We start from the raw sequence: 19,515 nt of genomic DNA, 5'->3' as shown, positions 1-19,515 counted from the left end.
TTCGACCAATGAGATTATGAGATTGCCAATACTGGCTGATTCTGCTTGGCGGGAGAGTGACATGTGATTGTTTGCTATAAATAGCTTGAAAGTATGTACCCTCGTTAGATTTCAATGGAGACTAACAAAAATATCAATAACAAAAAGAAATTGTAATCTTACTTTAAGTAGATCAACAATTAACAGAATTAATACATAATTGCATTTTGATTAAAAAATAAAAGTAGAATCTAAGATAATAAGTTGTGTAATGGAACTCACTCGGCATGTTGGTGTAATTTAAGAGATATTTCTGTATCTTCTGATCTGGTATTCATAGCTTTATATAAACTATTAGCAAACAGGGCTGCTGCTAACGGCTCCTATTCAATTCAATATCAATTTATAAACATGGTCAAGTAGAGCCAAATAAAACTAGACGCTGTCAGTCCATCTTTACAATGTCAAGCTATTGCAACCATCAACTTATACCTTGACTTCAATAGTCACCTTTCTTGTATCAGGGAAGTTTGTAAATGAAGAGATTTGATTGAATTTTACACTAGCGAATACAGCCAATCAGGGGCTCTGATAGGTTTATTTGCTGGCGTACAATCCAATAAAATTGCTGCATTTCGTGACTCAATTTTTGATTGGGCTTAGGAAGATAGATAAGGTCATGCAGTGTGCAATGAGGGAAAATTTTGACACGACAGCGGCATTAGCCTACTCCCTTAGCATCTATTGATTTAACCTGTACAGCCTGTAGCACATCTGGCTATTGTCCAGTCATAATAACTCAAAGACTAACAGCTTTTTCCACGTCAGCCCCGTGAACTGCATCACTGACAAAAACTGGGTTGAAAAATCTGACAAAAATGTTTCTAAATTAAAAACTTACATCAAGTTCCTTCCAGAATAGATCGGCCATTTCTTGTCTGTTCATCAATACACTCCATACAAATAAATCTTGTATAGGATGATCCACCTTTATCTTTAATGACGCATCTGAAAAAATTCAATCAGAAATGTCTACAAATATGACCCAATTGGATTTTTTTTTTCAATAACAAATAAATACTCTCAACAGCTTTTGCCAAATGACACTGTAAAATTCTTTGTCTTAGTACTTGCAAGATCCACAGACGTCTGACAGAAAATAGGCCTTTAAACACCAGACTCGACTCGACACAACACAACAGTATTTTCATGTCACAAGTGGTAAATATGGAACATGTCTTGTGGTACCATACTGTATAGTTAATAGCAATTTATATTGTTTTTATTTTTTTGGTAGTGGTGTACGCTGTCGTGACGGATCTGGCAAAAATTTATGGTCAGTTGTCTGAAGATCACAGCGTGAAACTTGAGTTACAACATGTTTCAGGTTCTGTTACAATATAAATATTTAAGCCACTATACCCATTTAAGATTTATTATTATATTTGAAAGCTACCTCTTGCTTAACTGCAAATTTAGAAAAAAAAAAATAAGATAAAAATGGCATAATTTGATTAGTAGATTAATTTATAATCTGAAGAGTAAAAAGATTTGCCCCAAACAATATTCGCTTATTTCATTATAGAACTCACAGTTATCTTCACTACAAATTCCTACAACAAATATACACACAAACGTTTAGAAGGTTTCTTAAAGCATCAAAATTATTATTATTAAAAACATTGTAAATTATACCTGAAATATTTCTAAAATAAGATATTTACTTGATCAAAATTAATTAGTTTTAAAAGGGTTAATTAAAAACAGAGTTTTGAATAATGACATCCGTCCAGACATCTGGCTACGTATTCTCTAAACTATTAAAACAAGGATATCCTATAAACTATAATTAAGTTAATAAGAAGTTAATAGGACATCCTAATGCTAAGATCTTTTCGAGACTATGCCACCATGTTAGGAAATGGGGGTTACATTAGTTTTAACTTCATGACCTAGGCCAGTGCTTTTGGAGATACTCTAACACTAATATGAATGAATAAAAAAGGCAAACTCTGTAAATTTTTTCCTGGAATGACTCCATTTGTAATCTGTAAAATCAACCGTCCAGAACAGCTGTTACATTAAAAGAATACTAACTTTCGAATTTTAAAACCTTGTACTTGGTCAATAAGAGTATAAATTCATGAATTAGACTTGCCAGGTCTCATGACTGAAGAATAGAATCTCTATATTAGACTATTTATCCATTCAACTAAGTTATTAGCTTTCAAATTTACTTAGTTTAAAAGATTACTACTTAGTTTTATGGATTTATTGTATCATTGAGGGATTCTGTTATTTTACTTTAAGTTTTAAAAAATTAATTTCTTTGTTATCCTAAGAGGGAGTATACTTTTAAGAACATACTGGAGAAACAAGGCTACTTACTGACATGTAAATTAGTCATTGCCTGGAGACCTGAATGTACGGGACTATTTACATCGTTATACGTTGAGTTGTTTTTATCACAATAATAGGGGAGATAATAATCTCCAATTAAATATTGTAATAATTCTCCGACGTGGGCCATAGTTATCTTCTCCTGAAAAACGTAACATCACAGAATTATAACATAACATTCACCTATTTCGTTAGTATTAAGAAAGCTAAAAATATTCATATTAATATACTGTATAATAGGGCTTGCTGTAGCACAGTCAGGTAGAGTGTTGGAATTGTTGCATGACATCATAGGGCCGCTCCATTGATACACTGAAACGATGGGTGTAAATTTTTTTAGTATTTTCATTGAACAAAAGTTAAATTAGTATGAAATAGTATAAAATAGGTCTTGTGTGAAGGGAAAATATTCAATGAAACGATTCATATAAGGTTGGGATCATGTTTCATTACGGTAAATGGTACAAAATCGTCTGAAGCAGAGATGGTCGTGACTAGCGTTAGCCACCTTCTCATATATATACTATTATAGAGAGGACTATTGATAGAAACAGATGCCTGTGTTTTACTGTCTCTAAAATAAATAGAAATATACTAATATACCATACCATGCCAGGTTTAATAATTTTACTTTTTCTCAACAAATTCTTCAATATACAGTTTTCAGGTATCTAAAAATACAATGTTCATTATATGACAACTTATTTTTCTTACAAAAATTAATTTCTTTACTTGGCAAAATACAACCTAGTTTTGTTTTCTTAAATCCACAAAAAGAAGTGACACATTTCTGAATCTGAAATTAGTTCAATAGATTGTGTGGAGAATGATAAAACTTGCCTACTCTTTTTCCATTTCTTACCCCCATAGCATGTAGAGTCAAACGAAATGTTGAATTAGACTCAGCATCTTCACACTGTCAAGGTATTACAACTTACATCCAATACCTTGAATTCATTCTGCACTTTTCTTGTATCAGTGAAGTTTGTCAATACAGCTATTTGATTGAATTGTATGCTAGCGAATGAGCCAATGAGAGCCCACGAAGAAAATATGTAAACCACAAGCACTCATTGGCTGTATTTGCAAGCATACAATCGCAGCATTCCATGATACCAGAATATTGGCTAATGCAGTCAAGGTATAAGACATTGGGAAGATGGGCTTGTAGAGACTTGAAGATTATTGCCATTCAAACAAGCTGATAACATTTCAATCTGAACTGAGAGTATAACTATAAATCTTACTGTATTATATAACTGGAGAAGTTTTTCTTTGGTTAGAAACTGTTTTAGGTTGACACCATAGTCAATAAATAGATCTACAAAACTCACACGATTTCTCTCGATAGCTGTCAACATTTTCTCCGGTAGGTTTAATTTCTATAATACAGAATATACAATATAATAGTGTGTTTATCAGTGGTTTATAAATGAGAAATTTATATCAGCGATTAGGCAATATGACTGCCTGCACTGACAACAAAAGAAAGTCATCTGTTTTGATTATTATAATTTTATTATTGTTGAAATCCACATGCGTTCATCTTTAAAAAGTCTAATCTAATCGCCTAACCACCAATAACTAGTCGTCTGATGATTAGGTTGATTAGCCTGATCAGTTTAGGTAAACTTTCTCACAAATGCACAAAATAGCTAATCTATCAAATTGAATCGGCCCACAAAAACGCCTTTATTACCTTTCTATCCAAGGTATCATCTCCCAGAATATCATTTTTGGCAACTTCCATTTTATCCCAAACTAACGCCAACTCCAACTGATCCATAACATCATTTTTATTGGCTAAAAACAGACAAAGATGTGTTCAATGGGATAAGAGTTCAATCATTTTAAACAAGAATAACAACTTAGTTCAGGAGGATCTTTTCTACCAGCAGGTTCTAGGTCAAACTTCTTGACATTGATCTTTCCTTGATTATCTTTAACAATTTACAGCTGGGTCGACTTGATTTATGAAAAAAAATGACTTATTCACAACCATCAATTGTTGGCGCTAACCAAGCAATAAACTAAATGTGCTACAAGCTCACTGTGGTTGGAAATGAAACCAGACCTGTTTGACACAAATCTGTCAGCTTCCAAGCAAGTTTACGTTGTCTGCATTATGAATAGGAATAGACTCTCAATGTTTGGAAACATTTCAGATTGTAAAAATATCTTTAATGGGCTATTTAAATTTAAATACTGGATTTTAGGTCATTTAACTCTGACCTACAAAGGTGGGATATTAACACCATTTGACTTTATGACATCTTACACAATCTTAACTCTATAACATTTAAAGCTGAGATGAAATGAATGGAGTTTTACATCCCACACACTGTGTAGTCATGTGAACTAACCTACCTTTCAATAGGGCAGTTAAAATGGCCACATCAACTGTCAAGTTTCTGGAATCTAACTCAAAGACGGTTAATAAATCTTTATTATGAATTATCTCCCGTATTTTATTCATGTAATCTTGTATCGAGTTCTTATCATAAGATTGCTGTAATTTTAATATCAGATCTCCTTCTGCTGTATCATCTAACTCCATTATTGTTCTGTGAAGAAAATATAATTCTTTAAAGGATTGTAAAGGGGTTTTCTGAACTTTTATGTGTATTCATACACTGATAACATCAATTTGCACCATTCAAAATTTTCAGTCAGAGGTCTGTCATACTTTTAATTCCAACAAAACAAAGGTTTTTTGCCATCTTTAGCCCAAAGGTCGAATAGAATAATTGTAAATTTTGCAATCGTGATGTTATAAACAATCATATTTGATACACAAGGGTCCTTTCTATCAGCTGGTCCTTGGCCAACCTCTTAGCATTTATCTTTCCCAGATTATCTGTTCCTATTTACAGTTGGGTCGATGGGTATATGTATAATGAGGAAAGATGACTTCAAGGTCAGACTTTCACAAGTCAACCAACCACTATTTGTTTTGACGTAACTAAGCATATGACATCATGTAAATAATGACATCTTGTAAATAATGACATCTTGTAAATAATGACAGCGTGTAAATAATGACAGCATGTAAATAATGACATCATGTAAATAATGACAGCGTGTAAATAATGACAGCATGTAAATAATGACATCTTGTAAATAATGACAGCGTGTAAATAATGACATCTTTAAATAATGACATCATGTAAATAATGACATCTTTAAATAATGACATCATGTAAATAATGACATCGTGTAAATAATGACATCGTGTAAATAATGACATCATAATGAAATTGTGTTGATGTATATTCTACTTACTCTTTAATTTCGATGCCAGATTGATCTATTTTGGAAACTTCTGTTGGTTTGGCTTTCTGAAAGGCTTGAGCTATGATATCTGCTGCACCACCAGTTCCCTGTCAAGGTGAAATAAAATGGTGTTTTACATACTAATTCAATATCTTATTAGACCAGTGCTTCTCAACTTTTTATGATCCATTTCCCTACTTGAGATTTGTTCGTCAGGCCACATGAACTGGTGTTTTACTCTGATCACTGATGAGTCATTCTGAAGATCAGTGAGTTCATTCTGGAACTTTTCTTAAATTTAATTTCTATTTGCAAAATTCTCACATAGTGTAAAATTCATGCCCCTTTACCGGTCTTGCCAAATTTCACCCCCTGATAATTTTGAGTTCACTCTTTGGCCTATGACAGCAGCATAAGTATATTCTTTTCAAATTTCCGTTCACAGCCCATAGCACATCGTGCCTCTGTTTATTGTCGACTAGACGCTTTTTCCACATGAGCACCTCTGACCTGTATCACTATTCAGGAGAAAACCAGGTTGAGATTGATCCAAAACTTACCTTGATTACGACAGTGGGTGTTTTATTTTTAATGGCACCATGTATAGTCTGGTAAGTTCCAGGACCACCTTGTAGTACCAATAATACTACTGGTATATCTTTAGTCTCCGTTCCTGAAAATAAAAATACTACGGATAAACAGATATTAAAGGGACAGGTTTGCCATCTTTTTGACCAATCTTACCTTAGTTACTGTTCCTATAAACATCACATTCTTATTGAAACCAAACAAACTGTTTTTACCTTCTATTATATGTGTAATATTGAGTTACAATGGGCAATACAGTACAACAAATACTAATAACAACCAGATATTTCAGAAAGGTTTCTGTCTGTGACTAATATCGAGTTGTGCCAGGCAGGGTATGCTTACCACTTTTTATTATTTAATATTTCTTCACTTGAAAAGTACATCAGCTGGTACCAATGTAATGCTCTGTAACTGTTGTTTTGAATTGGGGGTTTCGGATTGTTCGTTGTAAAGTTTCAGAGTTTTCTTGCTGTTTTAAATAATTATAATAGTTTGTTAAGAATTCTCAGATAAAGATATTGACTTACCTGTGTCATCAGTTTTCATAGTGCTTTTCAATTTAGCAATAACCTTTTCCAATTTCGAACGAAACGCGATCTCAGTACCCCATTTATTTTGTGTGCCGTTGTCAACCAATAGGAAATGAGTATGATTCGGATCTAACAAAGTCTCATTTGGATTATCTGATTTCATTCCGTCGTTTAAACTGTATTTATATGGCCACACTCCCTGAAATAGTTTTAAAAAGACTGAATAACTAAAGATACACAAAAATATTAGGGGCCTCCCTCCACAGATTGAATCACTATAGACACCCAAACTATTACAGGCCTCCCTCGACAGATTGAATCACTATAGACACCCAAACTATTACGGGCCTCCCTCCACAGATTGAATCACTATAGACACCCAAACTATTACGGGCCTCCCTCCACAGATTGAATCACTATAGACACCCAAACTATTACGGGCCTCCCTTGACAGATTGAATCACTATAGACACCCAAACTATTACGGGCCTCCCTCGACAGATTGAATCACTATAGACACCCAAACTATTACGGGCTGCCCTCGACAGATTGAATCACTATAGACACCCAAACCATTACGGGCCTCCCTCGACAGATTGAATCACTATAGACACCCAAACTATTACAGGCTTCCCTCGACAGATTGAATCACTAGAGACACCCAAACTATTACGGGCTGCCCTCGACAGATTGAATCACTATAGACACCCAAACTATTACGGGCTCCCTCGACAGATTGAATCACTATAGACACCCAAACTATTACGGGCCTCCCTCGACAGATTGAATCACTATAGACACCCAAACTATTACGGGCCTCCCTCCACAGATTGAATCACTATAGACACCCAAACTATTACGGGCTGCCCTCGACAGATTGAAAAACTAAAAGATACCCAAACTTCTTTGGAATAAATAATCTTGCACTGAACGAGACACCTTCCCTCTTTAACGACTACCTTCAGATTATTAGAAAAATTTGGTGCAAAAAGTGAGTTAAGTCAAATGCCCACATAAAAATAAATTAAAAAAAATTCCTCATACCTCAGAATTAATGAGTTCATCTCGTTTTTTCACACATCCCCACGGTGCCACACCAATAGCTACTACCCTGTTCTTCTCATCTGAGATACTGATCTCTTTAATTGCCTCCCCTACATATTTCATTACTCCTGCATTACTACCCCCCGTTATAATCCACGCACCTACAATTATCAAAATATTTCTATTCAAATTGAATTCCATATGGTGGCTTTCACAAAAAAACAAAAACGACAATATAATGGTATAAACACACTTCTTCTTTAAAGTTATGCAGTTTATGTTTTAACACCTATGTGCCTAATTTCATGAAAGAAGTTTGGTTATTCCAAAATATTTTTCAGGATAATGAATCAAATATAGTCATTAAACGATATTTAGGGGTAGAGATCACTTTAAATAACAGAACAGTATTTGCTATCCAATCTAATCACTGCATTCCAAGCTACAAGAAAGATGGCTATTGCAGTCAAGGTATAAGAGGCAGTTGGTAATAGTTTGACATTGTGAATGTGACTCCTATACATTAACCCCTTATATGTAAATTGAAAAAAAGAAAATCGTATTTACCAGTGCTTTCGGCAGCTTTCTGCAAACCTCTTCTGAACACTTCTTTTAACCTGGCTTTCATGTCGAAATTCTTGGCGCCCCCAGTCACAGAGATCAACAGATTTGGTTTCTGGAGATTCCAGTGTTTTATCAGGAGATTATCTAAAATTCTTTTTACTTCTCCTTCTTCACAGTCTCCTACACGCACAAACTGAAAAACAGGATACAAAAATCAATCAACACCATGCATGGAGATCAGCATCTTCACAAAGTCAAGCTATTACGAACTTTGTACCTTTGACTGCAACAGCCACTATTCTTGTATCACAGAATGCAGAGATTTCATTGGATTGTGCGCAAGCCAATACAGCCAATCAGAGCCCTTGATGAAAGACTAAACATTATGGATTTGTGTTCACAGACTTTCTATCAAGGCCTCTGATTGGCTGTATTCGCTAGTGCACAATCCGATCAAATGGCTCCATTTACAAACTTCTGTGATACAAGAAAGGTGAGTATTGCAGTCAAGGTATAAGTACAAAGTTCGAAACTTTGAAATTGTGAAGATGGTCAACTAGCTAGGAAGTTAGATTGACGTCTCCTAGGCGATGAGGTAGACCAATGAAATTTTGTATGGGAAAGGAAAGAAAGTGATAATCAGAAAAACAAACAAAAGTGAATGAGAATCTTTTTTTTCATATGACTAGACAAAATGGCAACCATACCTTAGCAACTTGGTTGTTATCATCATCGAATTCCAGTTCACCATAGGCGTTGGCATGGATACTGTGAGCCTTCCAATGTGTCTCATGGCCTTGTTTTTGATTATCTCGATGGTGACCCTTACGCAAACCACAATTACATTTAGGATCTCTGAAAACAGCAAGACAAATTTTAGTTTTAATGAATTGACCTGCAGCCTTATTCTTGAAAAACTTTTCTTGAAAACTTGAGATGATCTTAGTGTTCCAGTCATTTTATTTGTCACTGATCAATTTTTTTCAATCTGGATTTCATCTTAGTTAAGTTTTCAAGAATAAGGTTCCATTCATTTCTTCTGATGCAACATGATTGGCTGGTATTTTAGCAGTGGCAAAATTGACCAAATTTCTACCCTCTCCAGTGCTGGTATTTTGTGATGTGGTGTTTATCAGGTTGGGTCAAAAAGTTAATCTGACAAACATTCAACAGGGCTATCAGTAGACCCTAACTGAAGTGGCTATTTTAAAAGTAACAGCTAATAAAAAAAAGAGAACGAAAATTTGCTGTGTCAAGTGGTTTGTGTGTATTGATTAGAGGTAAATTTGGTTGAAACTTGCATGGGGGGATTTTAACTTCACTGTTGAAGAAAAGAATGGATTTTGTCAGTACTTTTCTGCACCTGACTGGATGGCTAATGACAGGATGGCCACTCTGAATACTGCAGTAGAATAGCTCAGTCGCTAGTGAGTTGGATTGTAGTCTGCTAGGCGATTATTTGCAAATCCTCTTCAAGGTAAGAAAAATTCTTGTCTGTGCCAATGCCTCCGACAGTCAGACCGGCTCTCACCCCCAATACCTTGTACAGGCTTGATTGCATGTGACCTTGACAATGACATATAGACAGAAAACCCTCTTTTGAATCCTTAAAAATATTTCTAACTTACTGTGAAGATTCTTGATTATTAGCTTTCACAAAATGAGCACATTCTTTTACTTTTATATTCGTCTTGATCCATTTTTTCTCATCTTGCTACAAATAAAAAAAGGCAGAATGTTTCATTTTAAAAATTTGCTGTCAGCCTGTCAAAGTTTTTAAAGCTGGTCTATGGCAGAAGAACTCCAACTGACAACACTTCCATATAATTTAATGACATCAAAAAAATCATAAATATTCCAGACACCATCTTAAAAGGGACAAGTTTGTCTTTATCGGAGGTTTGAGTCTTGAATATAATTAAATAGTCTTCAGAAGTACTAGAAAATCACATAATTACTTCAAAAATATCTCAAACTAGAAATTTCTTTTTCTATATACCTCTATACTATATAAGGCCGATTTGTCTTTTTAAACAGGGATAATTCTGGATACACATGAGATTTGCAGTTAAGTTAAGGCTTATTTAAAAAAATTCCATTTGTGAGACTAAGGTACAGATGGTCAAACAGATGGTCAAACTGTCCCTTTAAACTATTCACAGTTAAGATTCAGTTTTATCAATTTACCTGAGACTTGGCCAGTGTTGGTGTGATATTCTTATCAGATGCATTCTCAGACACAGCTTTTGAATTCCTATTGGAGGAGACAGGTTTTACTTTAGCCATTTCGATTGTGTTACCGCTAGCAGCCATTTTTATTTTCTTCTTCTCTACAAAATAAATATTATCATTATCTATTGTAAAGATTGTAAAGAGGTTTGCTAAATTTGCTATGTGTATTTGGAACCCTGAAAACATCAATTTGCACCATTCCAATTTTAAATCAGACATCTGTGGTTCCTGAACTTCCAATGAAACTAAATGTTTGATGACATCACTAATTGTGTATTGCCTGATGTGATTAAAGCATATTAAGTGGAATTGCAGGAACCACAGATGTTTGATTGAAAATTGGAATAATGCAAATCCCTTTTGAGCATCATATACCTTTATATCCTCCTAAAATCTGTAAAACTTAACTTAAGATGACTAGTGTTGCAATCATCTGATTGGTCAACCAATAAAATTAATTTTAAACTGAGTTTTGTTATCCAATCAGATTACTGTATTTCTTAAATGCACATTATTCCATGTATTTGTAGCCTTAATGAAAGTATATTCACAAGCAGGGGTGTAATTAGGGGCTGACAACCAGTGAAATAGATGTCTATTTGACAAGGATGTTAATTTTTTTGTAAGAACGTAGTTTTAGGGATTGGCTCTTCTACAAAATTCCTGGAAATTTAACAAAAAAAAACAATTATTGCACAATAAACTGTTGAAACTTGTACTAAATTACCTTACAGCTTCCATGAAAGTTACGCAACATAAAAACGGTAATGAATCGTCATATGTCAATATCATGTGATCATGCGATTCTTGTAATGTAAATATCAGAGGCTGGTCGTTTAGGAATATGTATTTATAAACAAAGTCAATGAAAACAAAACAGGCATAAGATATAGATAATAAAATGTATCATTAGATAACCAATAGTCACAATTAAAGACCTTAGTAAATGTCAGAATTATCTTCCAAAAGTTTCTTTCTATGTTTAATTCACAATATTACTATCACTTAACAAATCACTGATAAATACAGGAAGTAAAGAGTCTCGTCCAAAAAGACACAACGGAATTTATCATTCATTAACAAGACAGGTTCAGCTTTACGGAAGACTCCTGAATTCTAAATAAGATTACTTTTTAACAATAATTCATCACTGTTAGGCCTTATCAAACTCTCACAAAAAACAAAAAAATTCCACGATAAACCCGTGACCTAAGAATATGTAAGAAATGTTCACCAAATACTAAACAATTATTAATGAAATGATTTTTCAGCTAGGTTTAATGGAGTAGGAGGCCTCAGGCAATTATAGTGAATTACTAGATCAATACACAGTCAATCCTTACTGTTGATATATTGATTATTAGTTCAATAAATGACCAATCATCCTGACTATATCAGAACTGATTGTTAGCATTTCAAACTGATATCAAAAACACATTCAAAATAACTGCAATTAAAAAATTTGGCCAAAATCGAAAAGCACAGCAATATTATCTGTAACCACATTATATGACATTTTGATAAGGTTAAATATAAAACAGCTCTTTGTTTCAAAAGCACCGACATTGGCATAATAAATCCAATCTGCTCTTCAATTATCCCCACCCTCCTCAAAAGAAATCGTAGGGCCCCTGAAAAATTTAGATGACTTGAATATCTTGTTGAGTTCCATAGTCACCCTTGAAAAGTTTTTGCTCCCTCTGAGACTCTGGGTTTGGGCCCTTCATGGGGTGCTGTGAGTTCATATCTTTAATGCTATAGTATTAACAGAAATATAATTCATATCAGCACTAAGTGACATTTGAACCTTGAAAGATATTGAACACTTACTAACTACTAACAATTACTATATATACAGTATAGTACTACACTATAGTTTATAGCCTACTGATTATAAGTTACTATACATCTAGTTACAAGAAACAGTTTTCACTATGAATATCTTCAAAAGAGAAATAAATATTTTATAGAAATAAAATGTTCAGGCAATCTGACATTTTGTTTGCTAGATTGAGCTCAAGAAAGTGGCCATAAAAATATGTTGATATTTGTTGCCAAAAAAGCTAGAAAGCTGATCTACCACACAGCAATCTAAATTTAATGTCTATCATGATGTTTCGTTTACTGTCCTTTCTCATGGTTACCAAAAAGATGAGATCATGGATATTAAGACAAATATCAAAAGAATTCTAATATCAACTTCATAAGTTCGTTCTGAATTGATAACGTGCAAACAGAATGTCAGAATTATAATTTGAAATACGTAACTGATAGTCGAAAATAAATATAGCAGTCTAAATATTTATTTTAATAACTGATAAAGCTTCATTCCAGCCAGCTGTATCACTTCTTAAGAATAAAACTAGGGCATCTGTTTTGTTTCTATGGTGACAACAGTCAAAATCAAATTGTGAAGTGCTACATGTTATTTCATAATTCTTAAAAGTGACACAAATAGCTGAAATTGTAAATAGCTTGGAATAAAAAATCTGTATAAGAAGGACAATTCCGTTAATCAAAATCTCATCTAAAGTATCAAAATCGAGAGTAAAAGTTGTGCGGTATCATCAGGTGTTTCGAAAAGATTGAGCAAATATTTCATCGGTTACATCCCATTTAGTTTTACCTATAAAAAAAATTTCAAGGACAACATCCCTTGAAGAGAAAAAACTAATTAGTGGACAATATACCTTAAAGATTAATTTCTGACCACTCCTATCATTCATTTAATCAAATATTTCAATAATATCATTCATACTGATATATCTCACTTAATATTTACTATACTAGAATAACTAGAGCATAAACTTTCACATGTAAATACTCATCTTCACTCATCAATGTCAAGCTATTACGACCTTCATCTTATACCTTGACAAATCTTCACAATGTCAAGATATAGTCTTATAGCATCTTCACAATGTCAAGATATAATCTTATAGCATCTTCACAATGACAAGATATAATCTTATAGCATCTTCACAATGACATGATATAATCTTATAGCATCTTCACAATGTCAAGACATAATCTTATAGCATCTTCACAATGTCAAGATATAATCTTATAGCATCTTCACAACGTCAAGCTATTACTAACTTTGTCTTATAGCATCTTCGCAATGTCAAGATATAGTCTTAACTTCATCTTATACCTCGACACATCTTCACAATGTCAAGATATAGTCTTATAGCATCTTCACAATGTCAAACTATTACTAACTTCGTCTTATACCATCTTCACAATGTCAAGCTATTACTAACTTTGTCTTATACCATCTTCACAATGTCAAGCTATTACTAACTTTGTCTTATACCATCTTCACAATGTCAAGCTATTACTAACTTCGTCTTATACCATCTTCACAATGTCAAGCTTTTACTAACTTTGTCTTATACCATCTTCACAATGTCAAGCTATTACTAACTTTGTCTTATACCATCTTCACAATGTCAAGCTATTACTAACTTTGTCTTATACCATCTTCACAATGTCAAGCTATTACTAACTTCGTCTTATACCATCTTCACAATGTCAAACTATTACAAACTTTGTCTTATAGCATCTTCACAATGTCAAACTATTACAAACTTTGTCTTATAGCATCTTCACAATGTCAAGATATAGTCTTATAGCATCTTCACAATGTCAAACTATTACAAACTTTGTCTTATAGCATCTTCACAACGTCAAGATATAATCTTATAGCATCTTCACAATGTCAAACTACTACAAATTTTGTCTTTTTCTAACTTCGCTCGCATACAATCCAATCAAATCGATGCATTCTGTGATACAAGAATAGTGGTTATTGCACTCAAATTATAAATAGTAGGTAGTAAGGTAGTAATAACTTGATATTGTGAAGATGAAGTTTGTAATAGCTTGATATTGTGAAGATGATGTATACTATAATTTAACATTTATGCTGAATAGCCCAAACAACATCAATACATCACAGATCATGCAGTACATTAAAAAAAAAATGTCACGCCCAATTCTATGGTATTTTTCACATTTTTCACTAGGTCTAAGATAATGAAAATCCTTTGACTAGAGTGATTAGAGGTCATGGTATAATAGCATCTTACTCCTGGTTTTAATTATACACAAAATGTTTCAACAATTTACATTTATTTTCACCAGTCTTATTAAAATTAGACCAAACTTACGTACCATTTCTTATTACATTTTATTTTTGATATAGCCACTTCAGTCAATCAAATTTCTTCCCTCTCCAACACTGGGATTTTGTAATGCGAAAAAATTGTGTATTCCTAGAAGTATTAGAAACTGAATGCACCTTTTGTTTGTGTCACAAAATGCCAGCGTTGGAAATGGAACTTACTGTACAGGAGTGAGAAGTCAATAAGAAGAATATTCTCCATTTTAATCAATAAACAATGCATTCAAAATAGAAAAAAAATCCTAAAAACTCACCAAGGTTATATAAAAATTATCAAAAATTTCAAACCAGAAACAGCATTTCAGTGCATCTTGAGTTAGTGTAATCCATCTCAAATATTCACTAATGTAACCTACTATTCTTTTCTATTTACAATAAAAGTATATTTAGCCTTAAAACTTACCAGGTTTATTGTGAAAATAGCCCACAACTTCACATATAAAACTGCATTTCACTAGATGTTGAGTTAGCGTAATCCATTTTAAAATTGAACTATCTATTACCAGTACTTATTATGTTTAACCTATTTTCTCTATTTACAGTATTTTCTCTATTTCCTATTCAATTCACAATAAAGCTAGACCAGATAATTTTTTATTCAATGAACAAGTAGGTATGAACAGGATATATTTAATGTTAGAATAAGACATGTTCTTCGTAAACTAGCTATACATAGAGATATCTTATACATGACTTATCATATTTGACTTCTCCTGTTTGACCTGCTAATATAGATTTACTTTAAAGATGAAATTGAAAATGCCAATACTTACATGAATAGAAAGTAGAGGTGTTGGAAAAATACCAGTTTGTCTCACATGTCCATAATTAATTCATAAGTTAAATTAGAAGAGAATTGCCAGCAGAATTCCAATGAGCGGCCGATTATGAAAGGTCAAAAAATCTATTTTTGTTTATCCAAACAGTATACATGGATATTTATGATTGGTTAAAACTCTTAATTATATGCAATAAGAACATAATGATATGATTAAGAATTAAATAGTTTGATTAATTTGACACTAAAAATTAAGGAAACCCACCTTTAAAAGGATAATTTCCCCTTTAAAATCATATACTAAGTATTCTTGAGACCAATAATACATTTTGGCAATAAATAAAGGTCTTTCTCCAGAAAAACTGGAAGGCATTATATTCATATAATTAATATGTCCACACAAACAAATGAACAGACATGTATTCAAATTAATATGGTGTTTATTTGATTGGGTTTGCTGTTTGGGTCAACTAGAAATTTAGAGTATCACGTTGGTTGTAAAAGAAACCAGTTAAAGGTGACAAGCAACTAGTCACAATTCAACAGAAGGTACTGGCACAGGGTTAAAGTTATGTGTAAAATATAGTATCTAGTTGGTAGCTAACAAATGTTATGAGATCCATGTCCAGTTGCTCTGAAAACTACAAACGTAGAAAACGGTTGAATTTCTTAAAAAAAGCTTAACATTTCAGCTAAGCCTTCAAGTCACGTTTATAGCCATTTTTAAGCCTTTAAATGTGAATTAAAAGCTTTGCTGAAATATTGCAGCTATTTTCAAAATTCAACTTATTAAGTCGCGGTAGTTTCGTATGTTATATGTCCATCTTTTATCTAAAAGAGATTATAAACAGGTTTTCTAAATTTTTCATATGTATCAGGGACACTGATAGCATCAATTAGCACCATTTCAATTTTCAATCAGATGACTATGGTTCCTGCAATTCCACTAAAACTTAATGTTTTATGACATTGCAAAATCTGTTTTAAACAACACATGAGGCCTTTCGTGAACAAGGATTCTAAATTACCAATTTCTTTATCCAACACTTAACATAACATAATATTCTTTATTAGTAACCATTAATTTATCCCAATTAATAACAGAAGTATATAGATCTAAGAAGCATGCAGTTATAAAAGAAGACCATGTAAAACCATGTCATCATCCCAATCACCCACATATACAAGACCAGCATGCTTAGCAAGAATAAACTGAGACACAAGCTGACAGAACAACGGACACGTTTCACAAGCTTATGTAAGAATTTTAGAAGAAGCTCAATTATGGCTGAATTTAGTTTATTTATAGCTAATTTCAATGGTGCCTTTTTGTAGCTTTTCATCAATATAATTCCAAAGTAAATTATATGACAGTTTAAGCCATCCAATATGTGATGCTTGGCAATGATAGTAGTCTAAACTACCGTGGTACAGTTTTTATCTTATTGTAGACAAATCAGATGTCTAATTTTCATTCTGAAAAGGGATATGGATACCAAGCTGAAATTGAGTTCTATCAATTGTAAAAGTAAACATCAAGACAGTGTCTCTTAAAATCCAAAATAAATTTCTAACAAAATAAAGCCATAATATGAATTCTTACGAAATGTACAAGAAAAGCCTAATTAGTACCCAATATAATTTTCTATGATTATCACTTACCAATAACTTCTACCACCTTAAATAAAATACAAATCTTGAATGTTTATCATGATTTAATCATAATTATCTCCCACCGCCGTCCCATCTCCAACTTTTGGTAGCTCATTCGATCTTTAATGGCAGGTCAGAGATTAGTTTTGTTTAAAAACCTTTTTTTGACGGAACCACAGGACCATGTAGGGTGATTTTGAAGGTATGACTAAACTACAAAAATATGTATCTTTCCAAATATATCAGAGTTTGGCAGATCTGAAGCATCTAATCAGGTTTAAAATGAACCAGATCTTCAGAGATGTGGAAAATCCCCACAAAACAAGGCCTAATTTTCTGTCACCAGCCGACAACTTTCAAAATAGCGATCAGATGCTGGAATAGAGGCAGAAAATCCTCACATAACAGTTTTTTTTTCTATCTCTACACCAGCTGACAACTTTCAAAATAGCTATCAGAGGCTAGAATAGAGGCAGATGTTTCGGTCTAGCCTACTCCTCGGACTATCAATGTAATAATAATAAATGAAGATATGTCACAAATGTCTGTCAAATTTTTCTTCACCACGTTTGCTTAATTTTGACCCTTTTACGTAAAGCATTAAAATCTCACCTTGCCATTTCTAAAACCAACGATCAATCGAAATTAAATAAAACCTTTACATCGAGATTCTGTTTGTTTTCTTGTCGATCAAAACACTTATATATACGGAGTGTGATAAATGCTACACAGTGTGTCGGTTTTTCACTCCAACTTGACAAACACTTCTTCCATGTACAGGCAAAGTCGACAAAAATCAATGGAAAATTTTAAGCGGTTGTGATATTGCCAAGCGATGTTTTTTTTTCTTAATTCTTACAAAATATAAGTTTCTGAAGGTCTAGTTGGCCATGAATTAGTGTTGCAAATATCCGGAAATGAAAAATTTAGTTTCGTAATTACATGAGACTTTGTTATCCAGACGTTTTTTATAGGGGAAAATATTGTAAGTCTGGAAAAGCAAGACTTATAAATGGACTTTTATTATGACTTTTAAATGTAGCCTAATTTGTATTGAAATGTATAAGGACATTAAATTGTGATGATTATCATAATATAATGTACATTTAAAACCAAACAAATTCACTAACATGCTAACATTGAACTCGACCTTGATCCATTTCGACCGGTAGTATATCCGTATCCATGACAACATCAACATACAGTTAAAGGTCTAGTACGGTTAAAAAAAAATAAATAAATAAAAATATTATGAAGAAATGTGCATGATTAAACAAACAACAGTTGGTGTGAACAATTAGTTGTTCAAAAGATTAGTTTAAAAATTCCCACTTTTTGTTAATTCATATCTAGACCAATTATAATTAAGGAAGGTCCCAATTTTTGGGTCAAAGTCTGCGGTACAAAAAAACAACAACAACAGAGTATTAGATGCTTATGTCAGAGCTGTGGAAAGCTAAAATCGACCTCTAGCAACTTGTAAAGTATTTTTTAGCCATCTTAAACCCAGACCCAAATTCCGACGTTGTTAACAATATCCAATGCATAGAGGAAAAGGCCTATAGAATTAACGCTGAATTATTACTTAGTTTAATGAATTATTACTTAGTTTAATGAATTATTACTTAGTTTAATGAATTATTACTTAGTTTTATGGATTTATTGGATGATAGGGGGATTCTGTTGTATAGTTTGATACCAGGTAAGTCCACTGGTGAACAAAGACTCATTTTGGCCAAGTTTTAAAATTTCGAATTTTTGGTCATCCTAAGAGGTCGTAACCCTTTAAGAATATTAGGTCACTAGCTCCAGAAATGTGAGCTTCGAGCGTTGGTTCTTTACCTGACGTCATTAGCTTGGTTACGTCGAGCAAATGGCGGCTATGCCTATGGGTTCCGATCTCGATCAGCGTACCGTGTGATAGTCCGATGACTTTGAATAAGTTATCTTCACTCATAATTCCAGAAGATCCAGCTGCACATGGGTACAGATAATCTGGGAAAGATCAATGCCAAGAGGACCAGCTGGTAGAAAGGATCTTTAACTGTGAACCTAAGTTGTTATCCTTGCCTAATGTAGGCTAGTTTGTTCTTTTTCTTTCTTTCAGAGTTAATAAATTAACGTAAGGCCAGCGTTCGTGAGAATTTACCCATCTGATGTCCAAATTCTAATAAAATGAAAGTTATCAGAAAAAACGTTTTCAATCAAACCCATGACAAAGCAAAGTTCCTTTAATTTTTAAATTATCTATTTTTAGCCTGTCTGATAAGATTTCAGAGATTAGG

At 33.1% G+C, this 19,515-nt stretch overlaps 1 protein-coding gene across 1 annotated transcript in view; it reads right to left on the bottom strand.

The window, feature by feature from the left end:
- The window catches only part of LOTGIDRAFT_161660 (hypothetical protein), a gene marked incomplete at both ends in the record, with an annotated part of 38,059 nt that extends 27,365 nt beyond the window's left edge, over window positions 1-10,694 (bottom strand). Inside the window, 15 exons of the mRNA XM_009057506.1 lie at window positions 262-362; window positions 881-987; window positions 1,572-1,592; window positions 2,368-2,521; window positions 3,627-3,761; window positions 4,079-4,182; window positions 4,747-4,943; window positions 5,662-5,759; window positions 6,213-6,325; window positions 6,771-6,972; window positions 7,818-7,978; window positions 8,385-8,574; window positions 9,089-9,236; window positions 10,010-10,095; window positions 10,569-10,694. Of these exons, the coding sequence (XP_009055754.1) occupies window positions 262-362; window positions 881-987; window positions 1,572-1,592; window positions 2,368-2,521; window positions 3,627-3,761; window positions 4,079-4,182; window positions 4,747-4,943; window positions 5,662-5,759; window positions 6,213-6,325; window positions 6,771-6,972; window positions 7,818-7,978; window positions 8,385-8,574; window positions 9,089-9,236; window positions 10,010-10,095; window positions 10,569-10,694 (1,943 nt within the window). The remainder of the gene's footprint in view (window positions 1-261; window positions 363-880; window positions 988-1,571; window positions 1,593-2,367; window positions 2,522-3,626; window positions 3,762-4,078; window positions 4,183-4,746; window positions 4,944-5,661; window positions 5,760-6,212; window positions 6,326-6,770; window positions 6,973-7,817; window positions 7,979-8,384; window positions 8,575-9,088; window positions 9,237-10,009; window positions 10,096-10,568) is intronic.
- Between the last annotated feature and the right edge of the window lie 8,821 nt (window positions 10,695-19,515).

Source organism: Lottia gigantea (assembly GCF_000327385.1).
Source record: "Lottia gigantea unplaced genomic scaffold LOTGIsca_30, whole genome shotgun sequence".
NCBI lineage: Eukaryota > Metazoa > Mollusca > Gastropoda > Lottiidae > Lottia > Lottia gigantea.
The sequence above is the reverse complement of the archived record's forward strand: the minus strand, read 5'-3'. Positions and strand labels throughout refer to the sequence as shown.